Raw genomic sequence first — 19,596 nt, 5'->3', positions numbered from 1 at the left:
TGGAGGAACGATCGTAATATCGTCCATGCACGATGTTTGAAAATTCCTCGTCGATATGTACGGAATCGTGGAAAGTCAAACGCGATGGCGATCGTTCTCCCGAAATTCCAGGGGACCTTTTTCACCCTCGGCTATTCGTCGAACGAGCGCGTCGATGGGAGGCGGGAAAGAAAAAAGAGACAGGGCTCGCATCGAGAGAGTGAATCCGTTAAGAACGGTCTAGATTCCGAACTATCAGAAGTTCCCCGGTGGCTGGTGCGCGGGACAAAAGTGGGACGCTGGGCCAAGTGGGTCAGTCGCATTAAAAACAAAGCCACCGCCACCATTTAAAGGGAATCAGGAAAAGTATCCCCACCCCTCCCATCCTCGACGCGGAAATATATTGTCGGAAAACGCTTGCGGCCCCTATTGTTTTTAAGTAGGTAATGTGTATCGGTTCCAGGCTAGCGTCGTATTTTACGAATCGAAGCGTTTAGTTTTGCGACGCGTGGAAGGAAGAAAAGGGGTGGCGGGTGGCTGACTTCCGTTTCGAATTTCTAGCCGCGCGGTCGATCGAATGATTTTGATTCTTGCACCGTTCTACGGTTTTTTTATACGTTTCTGAGCAAGATTCTGTTCCCACGGTTGGTCTCTTCGTCTTTTTCATCCCCCCAAAGAGGAACGAACGATCCAAACGTAAATCGCGCGAACGCATTAGCTCGCGCCACAATCTCTATCGAATTTATGCCAGTTTTTAATTCACTCCCTTAATCATCTGAATTGCCCCGGCAGAATAGTTTTTCTGGCGAGGCGTTAAATTTTCATCACCGCGCTAACAGCGTTCCACCGGCGTCCTCGATTAAATTCCGTTCTCCAACTCCGTAATTGATGGAATTAAATTTTAAAACGCACTGAAATTATGACAACACGTCATTAAGGGTACCAGGCCAGGCTGGCATCGTAAAGTAATTTCTCTCGTCCAACGAGACGCGCGAGAATCTCACGGTATTTCCGTTGGAGGGTGAACTGCGCGATCCGCAGCGCGCGCTAAATGCGTATGCATGTACGGACGCGTAACCTCTCGAGTAACCTCGCGGCGGAAGCTCTTACGAGGCAGCCAGCGTCTTCCGTCGATATCACCCGCGAGTGGAACGGAATTACGAAAAATCTATATGCACACACACGCGTCGAAGCAACGAGAACGAACAAGCGTATAAACAGGCATTAGAGCAATCCCCGCGGTTGCTCAACAACCCTCGTCGATGCGCGCCCAACGCACAGTGCCGCGGACAATTTCATTGCGAAAGGAAGTGGTTCGACGAGCGCCTCGTAACCTTGTTCCACGAGATGGGTTCCTCGATCGAGCTACTTGCCAGCGCATCTTTCATCGTCGATCGACGATCACCGTCGTTCGTAGATCGATGCATGTACATTATTGTCGTTGCGTGGTTCTAAAGTCTGTTATCATAACCACTTCGCATTTAATTCAGAGCAAGAATCGATGATTCGCTGGATTTTCATTCATTGTAAAATCGCGAAACGTCGCAGTGCTGCGTGCGTCTCTTCTTTCTTTTTTTTTTTAGCTCTGGTGGGAAATTACAATAATTCGAATTACCCAGCGCGAAATAATGGCGGTCAACGCGGACAGAACGTTTGCACAGCGGCGCATTTAAATTTCCATTCGAATGAACAGGGTGTGCCGATGACTTTTATGCCGTGGCCCTGCTGGATAGCAAATAAACGACTGTTTACCGTCACAATATTTCTCGTATGCATCTGGAACGGTTTCGAGACCGCGCAACTCTCGATGCGACTCCCCTCGAATTGCCCTGTCGTTAATTGCCGGCTTCGAACTTGGCACGGGGCGAACCCTTTCTTTCCCTGTCCCCGTTTGTCTTCTTCGCGACTCTTTATTCCGTTGTAACTAGGAACGATCGTGCGACCAAATCAAGCACCCTGTATATATGTATTTGTGGCAAGTACTTTCTTTAAAAAAAATCGTCGTGCGTATTTAATTACAGTAAACTCGAGGGAAATCAAGAGAACGGTAGCGCATAAAAATACACGCAACAGAATGGCAATATCGTCCGTGAAATGGAGCTGAATAAAAAAAAAAAATAGATGCTAGAAGAATCGAGTCATTGTTAGCCGATCGAGCATTCGTTGTTTCGTTTTCTTCTCAAGCATTTCATTGTCGATGCGACTTTCGCTCCGCTTTCACTGCGACCATCCAGTCTTTCGCGGCGCTGTTCCGTGTCGAAAGCACGCCGTGAGATTCATTAATTAGCCCGCTCGCAGCTTTGGTAAATAGGATGAGAACAAGCGAACGAGTGCGTCACAGGAATGGTCTGACCCGTGGGAGCTTGTAGAATATCATTTCTCGGAGTGATCGCCTTTCAAAACGTCGCGATGCAGATTCCTCCTTTATTTTACACGCATACACGCTTCTTTCATCGAGTTTCGTTCGACAGAACGCTCAGTTATCCATGATTCCATTCTATATCGGTGACAGACTTTGAGTATCGAAATTTTCTGACAGAAACCCTTCAACTTTTGAGCAATTAACTTGAATCACTCCTCGCGTTATCACATATTTAGAGCTGCGTAGAATAATAGAAACAGGAGATACGTTTTATCGTCCGCGACAAGGCGGAGGAACGCGATACGAGAGGTGAGAGTTAATTAAAGCCTGTACAACTTTTGAAAGGGAAGTTTTAAAACGTTACACCAGGCCACGAGTTCCACTTTGTAAATGAATTCTACGCGCGCGATCCTCCATCCATGGTAATATGCAAGAAAATTCGGGCGCAAAGTTCCTTGGGCGAGCTTAACGAAATTACGGGGCGAGAAACAGCGCGTTTAAAGTGAATTTCTGCATACGCGTCGCGTTTCGATGACGGATGTCAGGTCGCGGTGTAAAAGTTCCAATCGCTACGTGCGCGAGCGCAGAAAGTGCAGCGTGCAAAAACGCAATCACTACCGTTTCCCGGATGAAAATGGCCCGCGACGAGACTATTACCGGCCGTTTTCCGGCCGGGACAAATGACACTAAACACGTTAAGCTCGTTTCACCTGCTACGATAGGACAATTCAATCGCCGTTAATCGAATTCTTCCTCGTTCCCTATGATTTACTACCCCGCGTTACTTTAATCCGCGAGACAGCTCCAAATTGCGATTCGATTCACGATAAACACGTAACAATTCCAATACAAATGTTCCGTGCAACCAATCGAGCAAAATGCCGCGACCTCGCGAAACTTGTTCGCCATCGTCGTCTACGCCCATCATCATCATCAACGCGTCCCCAAACATAACCCGTGTCCCAGATAGCCTAAAATCGAAGAGAACCGCGCGACGAGAGAGTCCTCTATTAGATCTAAATCTAATCGAAGCAAAACTATTTAGGAGCGAACCGTGAACGAGCTGGCGAGCATGGATGGGATTTGATATCCGCGCGACCGACTTCCTGGATCGGTCTCGACCCGTGTCACTGACTGGATATTAGGCCACCGTCAGGAACACTGTCCGTCCTGGCGCGGCGCTCGCGTGCATGTGAAGGAGATGTCCGATTAATACGGCAGAAATATCGTTTCGAGTGACGCGACGACGTCGTCGCGGGCACGCGAGAGGCTCCTCTGCGGAGGGTGGAGGAAGGCCGCGACCCTTTGAACGCACGACGAAATGAGTTTACATCCGCGAACGAGGGTGTAAGCGACTGACGGCGGTGGAATCGTTTGGTGGTTGGACCCAGGATAAAGTGAGATGTCAGACAGAGAGGGTGGCGACGAAGAGGGGGCGGACGATGGGGGAGGGCACCGCTGCTGGAGATTCGACTGCATAGGGAAGTTGGAACAGAGCCAAAGGCAATATGCATTAGCCATCGCGTATTTTGAAATTCAAGCCAAAGCAGATTAAATCCTATCCCTGGACCCCGCCTCGACCCGTGTCGGGCCTGGTACCCGCGATTCTTCCTACGGAACGTGCTGTCCTACTGTCCTGTTTGCGGATACATAATGAACACCGGCCCCCGTTCGTACGTCGATGTTTGAATTTTTATAGCGTTTCGATGGCCGCGCTAATCGATATGCGGTCACCCAAATCTCTCGCGCGGAGGGAGGCAGAGAGAGGATGGTCGTTGATCGTGCCTCGGTTACTAATCGTCCGACCTCACGGCGTATCCTCTGTTCTGCGGTCAACGAACACTTCGATCTTCCCCTCTGACCTGCGTTCGAACTCTTTACTCGCTGCCACGTGATTCTTCACCGTGTGGTTCCTTCTTTTCCTTTTTGTCGGATTGGAGGGCTCGAAGTTGGTACTCTTCAGCTGTCCCTCGTGTCTACCTCGTCAACCACCGATATTCACAATTCTCTTTTGTGCTACTCTTATTCGAACATACAAATTCCTCGCTGTAAATTCGTCCATCGATCCCGCGATCGATCTCGAAATCCAATCTCGTACCGTCCACCATCCGTGCGTGTAAATAGAAAGAGGACAGTTAGGAACGCCGACAGATTGGCTGCGATTAAACGCGTGGACACGTGGCGAACGGTAAGTGTATCGTTTAGCAAGGGTACAGAGAGGGGTGGTCAGTGTTTAGAGCGCGTTTGCGATCACCGTTTTCAGCGGAACGCGGCCAACCGGGTCCAAAGGAACGAGGGCGACGCTCACCCCCGGTTGGGGGTGGGCCAGATCTCGGTCCACGCAGCGGTCCACCGCTTATGCAGGCCTAAATCAGTTTGGCCTCGCCACGGCCGCATGACTTTCCAGTAATTAGGTATTGAGAGATCGTTTCCAGGACGTCGGGACAATATATCGGTAGTTGGCGGCGGGAAGTGTGACTCTGTAGCACGCGATTCCCGAATGCTACCAGCCTCTGTCCATCGGTTTCCCGGAACCGCCCCCTCCGACCCTGTCCCCCTTTCCATTCGACGAAGATTAAGTGGTTTCCAGGCCCGTGGGCGCGAACAGTGCCAGATATATCGTAGATACAATCGGGCAGGTGGAATTCATTCCCGGCATCGTGATAGATATATATGATTCCTGGATAAGTTATTGCGCGCGGTCAGTTCGGGAACGCGGCTTACGTGGACGGGCGACACGCGCTGCTTCCGAAGGTTTGCTTTCGAAAAATCTTTGGCTTCTCATCGTGGCTGTATTCGATCTTTTCTATTCTACTCGAGGCAGATGGATCTATGTAGATCTTGTCCAGTTAGATTGAATTGAGTCGAACGAAGGTTTGTTTGGGGGGGTTGGTTCATGGTGTCACCCATTTTTTGGTGTATTTATTAAGACACTTTCTTTGCGAACTGATAGGTTAAGAAGCGCGATTTGATTGATCGTGGAGCATAATTTGTGTAAAAATTAATCGATGCAGTAGAATTTTTGATATATGGCGAGTGTTTAACAGCAGGTTGGAACGTATGGTATAACGTGCAATTTCAGATCTAACCGCGTACAGTGGTCTACCGCGAAAGCTATACACCGGTGAGTAACAATAACGCGACTAAACATTTGGAATTATTATTCAAATCGGTGTTCCCGTTCAGGTTTGTTTAATAAATATGCGAATATCGGTGTTTTCGTCGCGTTACGCCTTTCTCCGTCGTTCGCGATCGATTCGCAGGACAACGTTCTCCATTGAAAAGAAAAATCTTCTTTGCGCGCAGAAATTCGTGGAAAAGAGACGAAAATTGGATACGAGACTGTCGACGAACGTTATCCTCCGCGTCGGTGTGTTCGATTCGCGAGAATCGTGGTTTTACACGGCCGCGATGAAGCATCAGGCAGATCGAAGGATTTCTCGCGAACCAAAGGACTTGAACGGCGGGTGAGGCAGTTTGGCCGAGGGTACAAAGCGATTTTTCACTAGGAACGACGAGAAAATCTCGGCTGATACGATCGATCCCAGAACATTTTCGAGAACTATCCAGCAGTGGCGGCTTTGCCAAATGTCGCGCAATAATGGAGTTATATCCGCGGAGGCGGTTGCACCGGGGAGTTTCGGATCGACAATGGTGTCTCGGCCCGAACAGCTATTTAATTCGCAACGACGATGACGATCCCCCGCGAGATAGAGGAAATTCAATCCTCGCGAACACTCCGCTATCGGTTGTACCAGAGCACTTGGTACACACGGCGCTTTGATCCCCCAGCATTTCATTCCAAATTGAAAATCTACTCTTTTCAAATTTCCTCCGTGACTCTCGTTCAAATCGCACGAGCCAATGCAGCTCGAAGGTGGCACGTTCGACCGGAGATCGTCGATACGAATTAAAAATCAATTTCGGTGCCCTCTAGTCGAGGGATCCACAGAGGACCAGTTACTTGAGCAAAGACCGCCGCCCTCTTTCGACGATGCAACGAAACTCGTGGACAACGTCGCGGCACAAAGGAGCCGATTGCAACCCCCCATCCGCGCCCCTATTTTCTCTTCGTCCGTACCTGTAATCCCGATTACGAGCGTTGCGCCTCCTCTTGCCCCTCGATTTTCCGGTTTTCTGCTCGCGTGCCTCGAACAGAGAGAGAGATGGGACTACGGGGTGTCGTTTGGAAGGGTTCGAAGATCGACGAACCGAAACTATTCACCTGGTAGAACTTGGCTCGTGTACACGGCCCTGAGACCCACTCGTGCATTTCGCATGCAGACACGTACACGCGAGGGGTTGGTTGACGATCGTGGAACGAGGAGTAAGTACTGGCACGAACGATGAACCACGAACGAATTTTATTAAACGAGGTATTCCCCTTTCTCTCGTTGGGGGGTAGGAAGAAAAGTAGGGGGGTAGAGAGCGAGTGTATCGAATCGTACTTCATCAGAGAAGACGGGAACCGCCGCATGGAATCGTGGTAAATCGCTAATGTTCTCTAATGCATGCCAATATCACTCGCGGCTCTTTATCGGGCACGTTCGGTTAAAAATGAAAGCGAAGACAAAGGTTCCATCGATCGGCGTCGCTGACCTAATAATCGAAATATTAATTACCGGGAAGATGAGTTGCCCACGGTGGCATTGATCGGGCTTTTAATCGAGCGCTGGGGTTATTTTGCCATTTTCCACGCCAGTTGCGCGAGAAAATTCAACGATTAACAATAATTCCAGTCTATTCGGAATGGAATGATAACGCGAATGGTAACTCGTTCGCGTCGAATTTTTGTGGTTCCGTACTCCAGCCTTGTCATGTGAAAGCAAGTTTCGAAACCGCTGGACTAACCAGTAGTGATTACGCACGCTTCGCGCGCATTGATAATTATTCATTCGCGTGTCCTTGATCGATAATATAAACGTACCACGAGTTCCGTCCACTGGACAATTATTGAATAACAGTGGCAGCTACTGTTGACGCAAACTCGCGATACGTCGCGCTCGTGTTCACCGTCCAGATCAGCGAATCGTAGCAAGACTAGAACACACCCAACAATTTATATCCCACCATAGAGACTCTCCAAAATCTACAGAAAAAAGGAAAAGAGTCTCCGTATCATTGGACAAAACTCGATAACGACAGCCAATTTCTCGAACGCGACGGAATCGTCCTCGCGCTAACCATCGAGCAGGGGTAGCCGAGGGGTGTTAAAATCGCGAAACGCCATCGACAACAGATCGATACTTCCATCTGGTTCGACGCATGCATTACACCCCATCGTTGGCCGGCGTTTAAACGCAAAATCGATACTAATTCGTCGGCCGATCGACGCGCGTGCATAAATAAACGTGGTACCGTCGTCGTCCCCGTGCCTGGACCCGGACGTCCTGTCCCGATGAGAATTTAATTCGCGACGGGGGACGTTCGTCGTCCGCGCGTATCCGGGCGGCGTTGCGACGGAAGAGGGGTGGGTTGCAACCGCGTTACGAAAGGGGCAGAGGGTGGCCGGTGTAGCCGTGTCGGTGGGTGTGGCAAGGCGGCCAGGGTGAGCACGAGGTGGCACAGAGAGGATGGATTCAAAAAGAATGAAATAACGGATTGGGTTGCGGCCAACTGGCCGGCTTCCAACCAATCCTTAGTCGGCTGGATGCGGGAGTATATTATGTATACCATTCACCCGCCTTATATCCGTTGCCCTGTGGAATCGTCCCGATGCATCCCATTCAAAATCATATTTCTCCGCGCTCCCTGTCCCCGGCTACACAGCTGGTACGCGGCTCGGGGTAGAAACAATAATTGAGAACGAACGGTTCCTCGCGGGGGGGTGTTAGCGCCAGACGTTCGTTAACGATACCCGAGCGATCCGTGCGCGGGTCATCCTGGGGCTGCTGGCGCGAATTTTCCGCGCGAATCGCTCACAATTAACGGGGGATGGACGCGCGAGGGGGTTGGAGGTGATGGTCCATTTATCGGACGCGACGCGCGACTGTCGAGGGGCCTTGTTTTGAGGGGACACGCGAAGGGGTGGGATGGGCGTCGAGGGCGATTTACTTTGTTGGTCGCAGAGTTTAAAGAAAGGGATTAATTGCTGCGTGAAGAAAAGGTGACTGCGGGTGAGGAGGCTTAACGGATATTGATTAGGGATCTTGTTCGATGGAGGACTTCAGATTGTTCGTGTAATCAGTAGGAATAGAGGAGTGTGGTTCGTGTACTTAGTTGGTAGCGTTTAATTTGTCGAATGAGAATCGAAAGAATTTTGATGATGTGGAGATTTAGTTTCGGCTGGAGCGATTACGGTGCAGAGCGTACGTTGTTGGCTAGCGACGGAGTTCGCTGGGAGGGGTTAATTGCCGCGCGGAAAAAGGAGAATGCGGATGCGGTTTAGCAAACGTTGATTTGCAAGTGAAATCTTCAGAATTCGTTTAAACGGGTCTGTTATACCTGCGATTAATCAGAGGAGTTTTTAACGGTAATCGAGGGCACGGATTTAATTTGCGATATCCCCTGGAAAATTTTTAAACGCCTGCCCTTTTGGCATCGTTGTTGCAGCTCGCGATCGACGAAAGTTTCTTTCTCCGAGTTCCCGATAAATCCCCGTTCGCCGCAGTGGCTAAACGAAGCAAGTTGAAAGGCAAACGGAAATCAAACCTGCAAGTTAGACGCTCCCCAGCTGAATGCTCGCCATTCTCCCTAATGATTGCTTTGGTTTAAAGCTTTAAATTACCTTCTGGCGTAGTGGCGGATAGAATTTGCCAATATTCGGTCCACGCGAGTCCGCGACAGGAAATTCACTTAACTCTACCGTCGTGGAATCGTGTCCTCGCGTTACGTACACTGCACCACGCGGTTTCATCTAATTCACCAGTTTAAACTTGAAATTAGCGCAAGCTATTGTTACGTACACGCGATTATCCTAGCCACTAAAAATATATCTACTCTCTCGGTTCGTTCTTTATCTTTCTCTTCGAACTTGTGCCAGCACGATCGAGAGAAAAATCGAACGACGACGCGATCGAGTCTGAGAAACGACTGAGAATCGATCTCCGATTGCAAACGCGACGCGTGACGCGGTTCCGCGCGAAATTGTACGCGGACGACGCGGAGGACGCGGCGTCGGGGACTTGTCGAGTAATTGGAATGAAGCTACAAAAGAGCCGGCTGGAATTTTCTGTAATTAACTTGTCCCGCGGAGGCTGGAGATGTAGCGCGGGCAACGGTAATTTGTTTTATCGAACCTGATTACGCGACTCGATAACAGATACTCGAAAGCGGAGCCGACGGAGTAATTCAATGGGAATTAAAAAATAATTGCGCCCGGACGATTTGTCGGGATCTGTTGCGCGTCGAGTGAGAAGATACAGATAATTTAACAGGCGCCACTTCGTACAGAAATGCAACAACAACGACGAGGCTATTGTCGTTTCTCGCGAGGAAATACGATTTCGAGTGCAATCTCAGACAGTTCGCTTATTCGAGCGGAAGGCGTCGTGAATTTCTAAAACTACGACCCGGTATGCGGACATGTCGGTCGCAGTTCGAGCACGCAAGCAGAATGCGCATACGTGACGCGCCAATTACGAACGAGCTAATTAAGGAATTAAATATCCTCGATAATCATTATCGAATTTTTCGTTGCACGGATTACGGTTTACCTTTTTTCGAAGCGAGGAGGAATCGTACTTGATTGCTAGATTATCATCCTAATGCGTTTCTAAACGCGACGAAAAATTGATTACTTTCGTTAATTACGATTTACCGTACAGGTACGCAGCCGGAATAAATCAGACGCCTATCGAGCAGTAAAAATTTATCATTTCCTGACAGCCGCTCGGCCATTGTTCAATTTCTGCCCGCGAAATAGGACGATAAGTAGAGCGTCGAGATTTATTCATTTATAATACGCGATGGATATCGACGTAAAAGGTAATTCAATTAGCTTTGAATATTTAAACGAGCGAATCCTCCCTACGGAAGTCCCTCTGCGTCGTCAATCGAATATTTCGATTCGCTTTCGGCCCTCGCCAATATCAGAACGTTCGCGGATAGAAATTCGGCGAAAATCTGATCAGTCGTTCCTTACAAAAGGAATGTTATCGATTTTTAAACCAAAGACACGCACGATATCAAATAAGAATACGAAATTTCGATTTGCGATTTTTGAAATCGCAAAAAGTGTTCGAAACTTTGTACACGATTGAAGTAACGCGTCGAGTTTGCTGGAGCGAGACGATCTTCAATTATCCGAGAACACCAAGTTAGCTTCGCACAGAAGTGGCGTCCCCGCTTAGTCGAAGACGCCAATTAACGAGTGAAAAGAATCGATGCAGCCCCGTTTAACGTTCACGATTGTTCGTTACAGCGCGGACGAAGGGTTCGATGGCACTTACCCCACGAACATCGTCGTGAAGAACGACGGGACCTGCTTGTACGTACCGCCCGGGATATTCAAGAGCACTTGCAAGATAGACATCACCTGGTTCCCCTTCGACGATCAGCGTTGCGAGATGAAATTCGGATCCTGGACGTACAACGGCTTTCAGGTAGGAACACCGTGGCGAACCAGTTGCGATGGTTCCGTTTTTCCATCAACACCTCCATCGTCGATCTGTTTTCCCCATAGTTCTCCACTCGCAATTCGTTTTCAAGCTCATTTTAAAGGGTTGCAGCGAAACACATCAGTTACACACGTTCCACGTCGATTGCTTCAATAGAATTTTATTATAGATAGGGTAGTTCGTTTAATGGGAATTTAACTGATTAAATGTGGGGATTTATTTAAGTCTATTTCGATAGTCAGATGTCCATTTCTGTATTCACAGTTTTTGATTTAATTGAATGTAGATAAGCATTGAGAGGGTGGATTTTAAGGCGATGTATTTTAAATATTATTTTTTCTTTTCGCACGGTTTTCTAAGGAATTTATACGGGCAGACATGGAACGAAGTCGACGGCACCGAGGATTCCGCTATTTCTACAATTCTCCTTGGAAGTTGATCGGGGTGGGCGTCGTTCCCAAATAGGGGATGACTTTATTGAATTCCGCGGAGCATTAATTCCATAACCGTGACAGGGCACCGTCGTCCTTTTAACGCAGCCAGATGTAAATGCAGGGCCTGTGCTTCCTGAAAATACTATTTTGAAAGGACTCCTGAAAATTCACAGAATCGAGGAGCGCGGGTTTCGGGTAACAATAAACGCGACAGCGTGACGCGAAGAGAATTCACAGTAATGCAGTTTCTCGCTAGCCGGTTCAGTTGATTAACACAATGGCCAGGTGAACCGCGCCGAAAGTTCCATCTGCGAACGTCCTTTGTTTAAGTTCGTGAAAAATATCGCGATACAGAGAAATATTCCCGACGCGAGACGCAAATTTTTTTCACGTGTTCCACAAAAATCTGTCGCAGCCTTCCCGAAAAGGTTCCCTTCGAGACAGAAGCGTTCCTCTTTTCAATTATATTCCCAGCGAAAATCATTTCCGTTCGCATCCGCGCGGTCTTTTAAGCTCTCGAAATTCCGCGACTCGTCGCTTGATTGTTACGTTATTCACCATTCCGGTAGTCACGCGAGGGGATGAAAATGACCGACCCGTCTTCATTTGTCGCCTGTGATCGTTCTGAATAATTAAAATCGAGGATGCGAATTACACGCTGCGACGGAATTCGAGAGTGCTTGGGGATTCATTAAGGAGGACAATAAGCAGAACGAAGTAATGAGGGGTGGGAAAGGCAAGGGTTGACGGCGAAGGAAACAGGGAAAGTGATGTATATACACGTACAGAAAACACTTTCCACGGTCACACTCGATTCGACCTGTTAGCAGCGAGAGATTCAAAACGCTTTTCTCGTCTCAATCTTTTTTTTTTCTCACCCTCGACGATACCACCTCTAACACCCCTAATCTACTCCCTTGCTCCTCGATCAGTCTCATTACGTTCAATCTGAATTTCAGTCGCTAATTAAAAAACATAATGCGCTCTCTGGTAAGAATTACATGACAGGAACATATCGAAACGCATCTCGTTTCCATCGTGTCCAACGAAACCCGAAAACGCGGACAAAACGCACCAAGGGCCACGCGTCGATTTTCCACTGATCCGTCCTAATAAATTGCCAACAGTTGGACCTGCAACTGCAAAACGAGTCCGGCGGTGACATCAGCAGTTTCATCACCAACGGCGAGTGGGATCTGTTAGGTGAGATTTTACAACCCTTATCGAGCGCGCGCGCGCGGCGATTAGCAATTCTAAAATGCGGCTGGCAAGTTCTAGGGCACAATGGGCCGCGCGATCAATCGTTCCGTAGGTCGACACCAGCTGCGTCTTACTGCCGGGCTTTATCTAATCTAGATTTTCCATCGTGGATACTACACGTGGCCGCCACGTTCTCCAGAGCCACCCCCGACGATTAATTCCGGGGCCGTGTTCTTGTCGAAATTTCATTATCTCAATCACGGCCTTCGCGGACTTTGCGTACGACAACGACGTCTACAACAGCGATTACTACGAATCTATCTCTGATTCAAGATTGAAAACTACATTCCATTCGATAAAAAAATCACAATTCGCTAAACTCTCTAATCGTGGTCTCATTTTTTTTCTTCTATTCCACTAGTTACTATTGGACAGGTAGAAACGTTTGACCTAACGTTAAACGGATCGAAGTCGCGAGCTTGGAACGATATCGATATCGAACGAAGGAGGCAAGACCCGTAAGGGTTTACGCAAATTGTGAAATAAAAATGTGGCACACTACGCGGTGCACGGGTCTCTCATTTCTCGAGACGTACGTACTCGCCTGGCTGCGCGAAGTGTTGCCACGCACGCGGTGTACACGAAGAGAGAGGTCTTACGTATCCCCCCTGGTAGAAATGTGTCTTAAGTGACTTCAGCCGTGGTAAAGTGTGGCTGTAACCGAGGAAACACTCGAAAATAAAGCCGCCGACTCTCTTCGGGTACGTTGCCCGGGATAATTCAAGTGTAGCTACAGTCCTCGTCGCATAAAGTAGTCGAGTCATCGCTATCGAGCCCTGATCGTTTATTCTCGCGAGCTTTTGTCGCTCGTCCGATGGAATTGTGATCGCGTTGCGTTCCATCGACGACGACGTCTGATCGGTTACGATTAACCCTCGACGGGGACAAATATTCGAACCGCTTTCACGGGAAGAACGAAGTCGAGGAACGAGTACTCGATACAGGGGATGATTTTAGATCGAATGGATAGCCGAATCGATGGTTACTTTACACGCGAACATTTTTATTTTATTTTCCGAGGGAATTGAGTTTGAAAACGCGTCCATCGCCCGTGGGTTTATTTGGCTAGCTGGAAATACTGAACGCTGCTAGTGCAACCAGCAGAAAGTTATTCTATCCGCCAATGTAAAATGAATGTATGTGTGTGTGTACAGTATTTATTCGTTTGAGAACTCGTTCTAGGGGAAATTAAATTATTCTTGCATAATTAAACGAGAATTCACTCGATCGAGACTCGACGAATTGTCAAGCTCAGTTCGTTACCACGCGAATGCTTCGAGTTTTCTACGAACGACGATCGAGGCTCGACTTCGATTCGATCGGGTTGCGTGCATTCCGTATTGTTTTTCGTGTTCTCCGTTCATTGCAGGGGTGCCTGGTAAGAGGAACGAGATTCGTTACAATTGCTGCCCAGAACCATATATAGATATAACGTTCGTGGTGATCATCAGAAGGCGGACTCTTTACTATTTCTTCAACCTGATCGTGCCATGCGTCCTGATTGCCAGCATGGCCGTTCTGGGATTCACCCTGCCACCGGATTCCGGCGAGAAGCTGTCTCTCGGCAAGTCGGACAACTGTTATGCATGCTCGCTGTCGTTAGATTTACCATCCAAATCTCTATGAACGATATCGTTCGACGTGGCGTTCGCTTGTCGAGTGTTCTCGCGGTTAGAGAAATTCGAGGAGACTTTTCAATCGCTTGCGACAATGATTAATCAGGAATGAAAGTGATCTCGCGAGCAAAGACTCTTAGAATTTTTTTCTAATAGAAATTCTTTCGTTTGAGAAAATGTAGAGAAATTTTCTTTTCATTTCTGCAATTCTGAAAGCTTCCAAATATTTTAATGCAAAACGAGACGTACGTTCGCGCTAGATTGATCTTACTCGAAACGACTGTCCGCAGAATTCACGAAAATCGAACGCGCCCGCTGGACGATGTCCCGTTTAATTAATTTAATCGCTCGATACGCTTTATGGTGGTTCAATCAGCCGCTTTGTCCATAAAGTTACCCCATTATTTTGATATACGCGGCCTCCTCCAGATTCCTCCGATTACTCGGAACCGGCTGGGGCCAGATCGCTTGGTCGCATAATTCCAATTCCTCGCAGGCTTGCTGCGAGTTCTCGCAACGTATCGAATCGCACACGGGGGAGATTACAGTCGCGTCGATCGCGATCGCGTACATTCATGTGTCGACGAAACAGCGGTATTTATCGATCGGCTTGTCCCGTGCCCGCGTTTCAAGCTTCGCGTATCAAACGCCGAGTGCTGGCCCCTTTTCAAGATGATCGAATCCACCGGAAACTTTCCGCGGTTGCAATTAATTGTTTCGAAATTCCACGAATTTCCACGCGCGCGTTCACGATTGGAACCGCTTACATCCACGTGTTATTCGGTTAGACCGCCTCGCAGCTGCCTCGTAATTTATTAACAGTTAACAGACGATAAACTAGCTCTCTGAAACTGCCAAGCAATTTCCGGCTTCGTATTTTAATCCAGGAAATTCGAGTGAACTCGCGCGAGCAGCCTCGATACCTTCAAACGATTACTCTGTTCCCGCGAAGTTCGAAACGCGTTCGATGGTCCCTCGAATCTCTCCAACGATCGATGCTGAATTAAAAATCTTCGACATTGAAAAGACTTGAGTCGCGACACGGTGGACAGACGCGATTTTCTTAGACAGTGGCGAACGAGAGACGTCGCGTTCGAAATCGGACGCTGAAAACGCGCGCGCTTTGAAACGCGGAGGGGAGGGCAGCGACACTTGCCTCTGCTTTCGAGAGCCTCGGGGATTAGCAGCTGCCGAGCCCTTACAGACCTGTTGTGGATTAATCTCGTCTGGTTACCGTGGTGCGCGGCGATAATTAATTGGACCAACCAACCTCTTTTGCAGGGGTAACCATTCTCTTGTCCCTCACTGTGTTCCTGAATATGGTGGCCGAGACAATGCCAGCGACGTCGGACGCCGTGCCACTGCTGGGTAAGTCCGTAAATTTCTCCCGCCTTTTCTCTCCCAGTTTCTCTCCGTCTCTCTCTCTCCCTTTTTTTCTTTATTACTTCGTTTTATCGGAGACCGTGCCCTCGGGGTCATCCCTCCGTTGGTCGAGGTAAAAGTCAGGGTTTTCGGACGGTTGGTCTAGGGAACAATGGACCGTTTAGCGGAGGGAAGAATACGAGCTTCGCCGTGTGATCCCTGCTGTTCGTCCGTAATTTATGTCGAGCGTATCATCGACGTGAATCTTCGATAGGATCGATCCGTATGGGTTATCCTGGCGAACGTTCCCTTTAAATTCGCGCGACGTTTCGTTGCATTGATTTGCGATACGATTTTCTTTGAGTACCTCGATCGTCATAGTACGATTCGTTATAAATTATTAAACATCATTCGATTTGATAGTTTGAAAGTTTAGTAGCATCATAGATACAGAATAGAGGAGGCGTGTTTCCTCTTGCGATACGATTTTTTTTTAAGTACCTCGATCGTCATAGTACGATTCGTTATAAAGTATTAAACATCATTCGATTTCATAGTTCGAAAGTTTAGTAGCATCATAGATACAGAATAGAGGAGACGTGTTTCCTCTTGCGATACGATTTTTTTAAGTACCTCGATCGTCATAGTACGATTCGTTATAAATTATTAAACATCATTCGATTTGATAGCTTGAAAGTTTAGTAGTATAATAGATACAGAATAGAGAAGACGTATTTCCTCACGCTGTCTAAAAACGTGGCGAAAAATCCATTGGGTACATTCATAGCGGATCTATCGCAGCAGGCTTACGCAGATATCTTCGATCGCGGTATAGGCACGACCGGTACGACCCAATCCGAGCGAGGCTTATTGTGCACGGTCCTTTATCCTAGGCTGACGATCCCCTATTGCACTGGTCAGGACTATTCTACTGACAGTGGTGGTCGCTTGACTGGCAACGGATCCGGCAGGTCAGACGCCGAGTCGGAGAACAATCATTCATCGACGCCCTGATTCAGATTAGCTGAAGCAAACATTTCGAAATTCTCTGATTGATACTTCGATAGAGCGTGACGCGATCGTAATCGATTCGCAATTTCGATTAGAGCCGTTGCAACGGGACCAGGTGCATTCTCCTTCCGAATCGTATCGGTCGCGGTGGTTTTTCATTTGAGGGTGCTGCGTTCTCTTTTCTCTTCCGTTTCTCTAAATTGTCTCGTGTGTTCACAGGAACATATTTCAACTGCATTATGTTTATGGTGGCCAGCAGCGTTGTCAGCACCATCCTTATTTTAAATTATCATCATCGGAATGCTGACACCCACGAAATGTCTGAATGGGTAAGCATCGCTTTAATTCTATTTTAAATGATATTCAGTGGCGCGTGACGGATTTCCTTTATGACAAATTATTATCTAATGGCGAGTTCGATGAACGCGCAATTTCGAGCGATACCGTGAAGCTTGTTTAATTTCACGGGTGTCCCGACGAGATATCATTTATCGATTCTGGTTTTCAGGTGAAAGTGGTATTCCTTTATTGGCTGCCTTGTATACTTCGTATGTCACGACCAAGTGATAAAGAAGAAAGGGAGGCGCAAAAGTCTCAAAAACCGTCTCCAGTCACCGGTAATTTAGTGACCCGAAAAAGCATCGACATAAGTACTGACAACATTTACTACTATCTATATAAATGTTTAACTGTGTCACACACGAACACTGACCTCGCTCATTACCGATACGTGCACTCTAACGCACACCTGACTTGCTCCAAGTCGTGCATACGTGTGTAACCATACTCAAGTGACATGGACGGTACTACCATCGAGACAGTAAAATGTTGGCAGAAATTCTAATCATCCATATCACCGTTCCTCGATAAAACACCCTTACTCATCCTTTCGCAGACGTACATACCCCTACCCTTTTTGCAAAAGTTCTTTGATACGTTGTTCTGTCTGTACTTTCAATCCCTTGTACACTTTGTACCTTTAATCTCCTTCCCCAAAATCCTGATTGTGCAAGCAAAGTAATATTACCAATACTCGCCCTATTCTGACCCAAAAAAATAATACAAGAGTAGAGATTGACGTATCTTTCGTGGTCTTTCGTTTTCGAGCGAATTTACTTTGAAAATCAGCATCATAGCAGCAGCGTTCGCGTCATAAATCTTTCACAATCGAGCTGATCGAAAACGAAAGAATCGTCGCGCTCCATTTCACCAGCAGTAACCCCTCCCCCAGCTGAAAAACTGAATAGAAAGCTCTGCGTCCTCGACGCGGCAGGGCGGTTACTCACGGGCGTGCGTCCTCGATTGGAACAGGTGCTGGGAAGAGCCACGGCGACCTGGAGCTGCGTCAGAGGAGCAGCAAGTCCCTCCTAGCGAACGTCCTGGACCTCGAGGACAACGCTCTGGCGTCGCACAATAACCTCCTGAACAACGTGTACAGTACCCCTGGCCCCCACCATCACACGATGGGCCACGGGCACAGTCACATCCACACAACGCCGCGCCATCATCATAGCCACGCAGCGACGCCGCATCATCAGCACTCGACGCCACTGGCACACTCCTCTTATCCTGCGGCGATACAGATCAGTCACACGCCGCACCATCATCCGCACCCGCCAGACACGCCTGGCCCGCAAGTTGAAACGATACTCCAAAACGCGTGTTTCTGCGCACGAAACGAGCTGGTCATGATCCTCAAAGAAATTAAGGTGAGCACGTCCGCGGCAACCTTCCGCGTTATTAGCGTTCGAATGCTCGCGCGCTTAACGGATTGATCCCGAAGGAGTACCGCGGGAGAGCCACGAACTCGCTCGGTGATCAAAGTTCGCGAGGGTGGTAGCTGGAAGGGTTAAGTCGGCACCTCTTTCCCTGCATAATGTAACGACGTTCTACATTAACGTATTCAGGGCAGGAGCGAGTGTCCTTGACGTCCTGTCGTTTCGCTGGTACACCAGGGATCCTTAATTAAACATTGACAGTCCAACGGATGAATCCGTTGGCGAGAGTACGCGATTTTAGCGATCGTCTTGTTAGAGATGTCGATTATTTTAAAATTCCACCAGATTCTTGCCTTGAATATCGATCAAGCTTTAATCTAGTAGACTTTAATCACGTCCCGTTAAACTCGCTCCTTTTCCATTGAGATTACGCGAACCGTTCGTCGACGGGCTCGCGAGTATTTAAATTCACAGCCCCCGTAGAAATTTTAATCCCACGGGGGTGAGAGAGATGCGCAGTGCGTCACACCAGACTCGCCTGTTGCAGATAATCACGGATCAGCTGAAGAGCGAGGAGATGAACACGAAAGTGACGAACGACTGGAAGTTCGCGGCGATGGTGATCGACAGAATGTGCCTAATCATTTTTACTCTGTTCACCATCATCGCAACCATCACCGTCCTACTGTCGGCGCCGCACATCATCGTCACGTGATTCAGAAAAGCACAGACAGCCGACGGAAAGTCGGAGGTCGACGAGGATCGTGCGCTGCGCATCGGTGCGGACGGCGAGGGACGCGAACACGACGGTGACGAATTAGACGTAGACAGCGACGACGACGACGACGACGACGACAAGGACGATGACGATCACGTTAGTCACGGCGACGATCACCTGGACCACGGTAGAATTACGCGAACGGCGACGTTACTTCTACGCCTGGACGTCCAGCTGATCGGGGTCGACCATCCGAGTCGTGTGTCACGCCTCGTTTCGTGGGATCCGCACCGCGCTGGGTGGAGAACGACGCGGGGACACTAGGCTCCTCGTAAATTCTTTATGATATACAATTTCGAAGGAACCGAGGGCGGCGGAAAAAGGAAAAAAAAAGACAAAAAAAAGAAAAAAGAAAGAAACAGAGAAAAGAAAAAAATTAACGAAAAGAAAATAATGATATATCTCATCATTGTAGTTCATTTCGAAGAGGACGCCTTAGCGAGACACGTTCAATATAATTGCGCCTACGTCGGCGTGTTTAAATGGTACACTGACACGCGCGCACATACACACGTCTA

General features: G+C 48.3%; 2 protein-coding genes across 5 annotated transcripts in view; one reads left to right on the top strand and one right to left on the bottom strand.

Moving 5' to 3' along the window:
* Nachra7 (nicotinic acetylcholine receptor alpha7 subunit) overlaps positions 1-19,367 on the top strand; it is a 134,453-nt gene extending 115,086 nt beyond the window's left edge. For 2 of the 4 annotated variants that reach the window (XM_076894151.1, XM_076894148.1), the window contains 8 exons: positions 10,704-10,884; positions 12,461-12,536; positions 13,963-14,157; positions 15,491-15,577; positions 16,802-16,911; positions 17,091-17,232; positions 17,894-18,291; positions 18,848-19,367. In XM_076894151.1, coding sequence (XP_076750266.1) covers positions 10,704-10,884; positions 12,461-12,536; positions 13,963-14,157; positions 15,491-15,577; positions 16,802-16,911; positions 17,091-17,232; positions 17,894-18,291; positions 18,848-19,015 — 1,357 coding nt within the window. In that variant the 3' untranslated portion in view covers positions 19,016-19,367. The remainder of the gene's footprint in view (positions 1-10,703; positions 10,885-12,460; positions 12,537-13,962; positions 14,158-15,490; positions 15,578-16,801; positions 16,912-17,090; positions 17,233-17,893; positions 18,292-18,847) is intronic. The other 2 variants (XM_076894150.1, XM_076894149.1) reach the window with 2 other exon arrangements.
* Positions 1-19,596, bottom strand: part of Gcn2 (eukaryotic translation initiation factor 2 alpha kinase Gcn2) — a 215,173-nt gene that overhangs the window by 151,107 nt on the left and 44,470 nt on the right. The gene's annotated exons all lie outside the window — the stretch shown is intronic.

The sequence above is a fragment of the Xylocopa sonorina genome, chromosome 4 (genome assembly GCF_050948175.1).
Source record: "Xylocopa sonorina isolate GNS202 chromosome 4, iyXylSono1_principal, whole genome shotgun sequence".
Taxonomy (NCBI): Eukaryota; Metazoa; Arthropoda; class Insecta; order Hymenoptera; family Apidae; genus Xylocopa; species Xylocopa sonorina.
The sequence above is the reverse complement of the archived record's forward strand: the minus strand, read 5'-3'. Positions and strand labels throughout refer to the sequence as shown.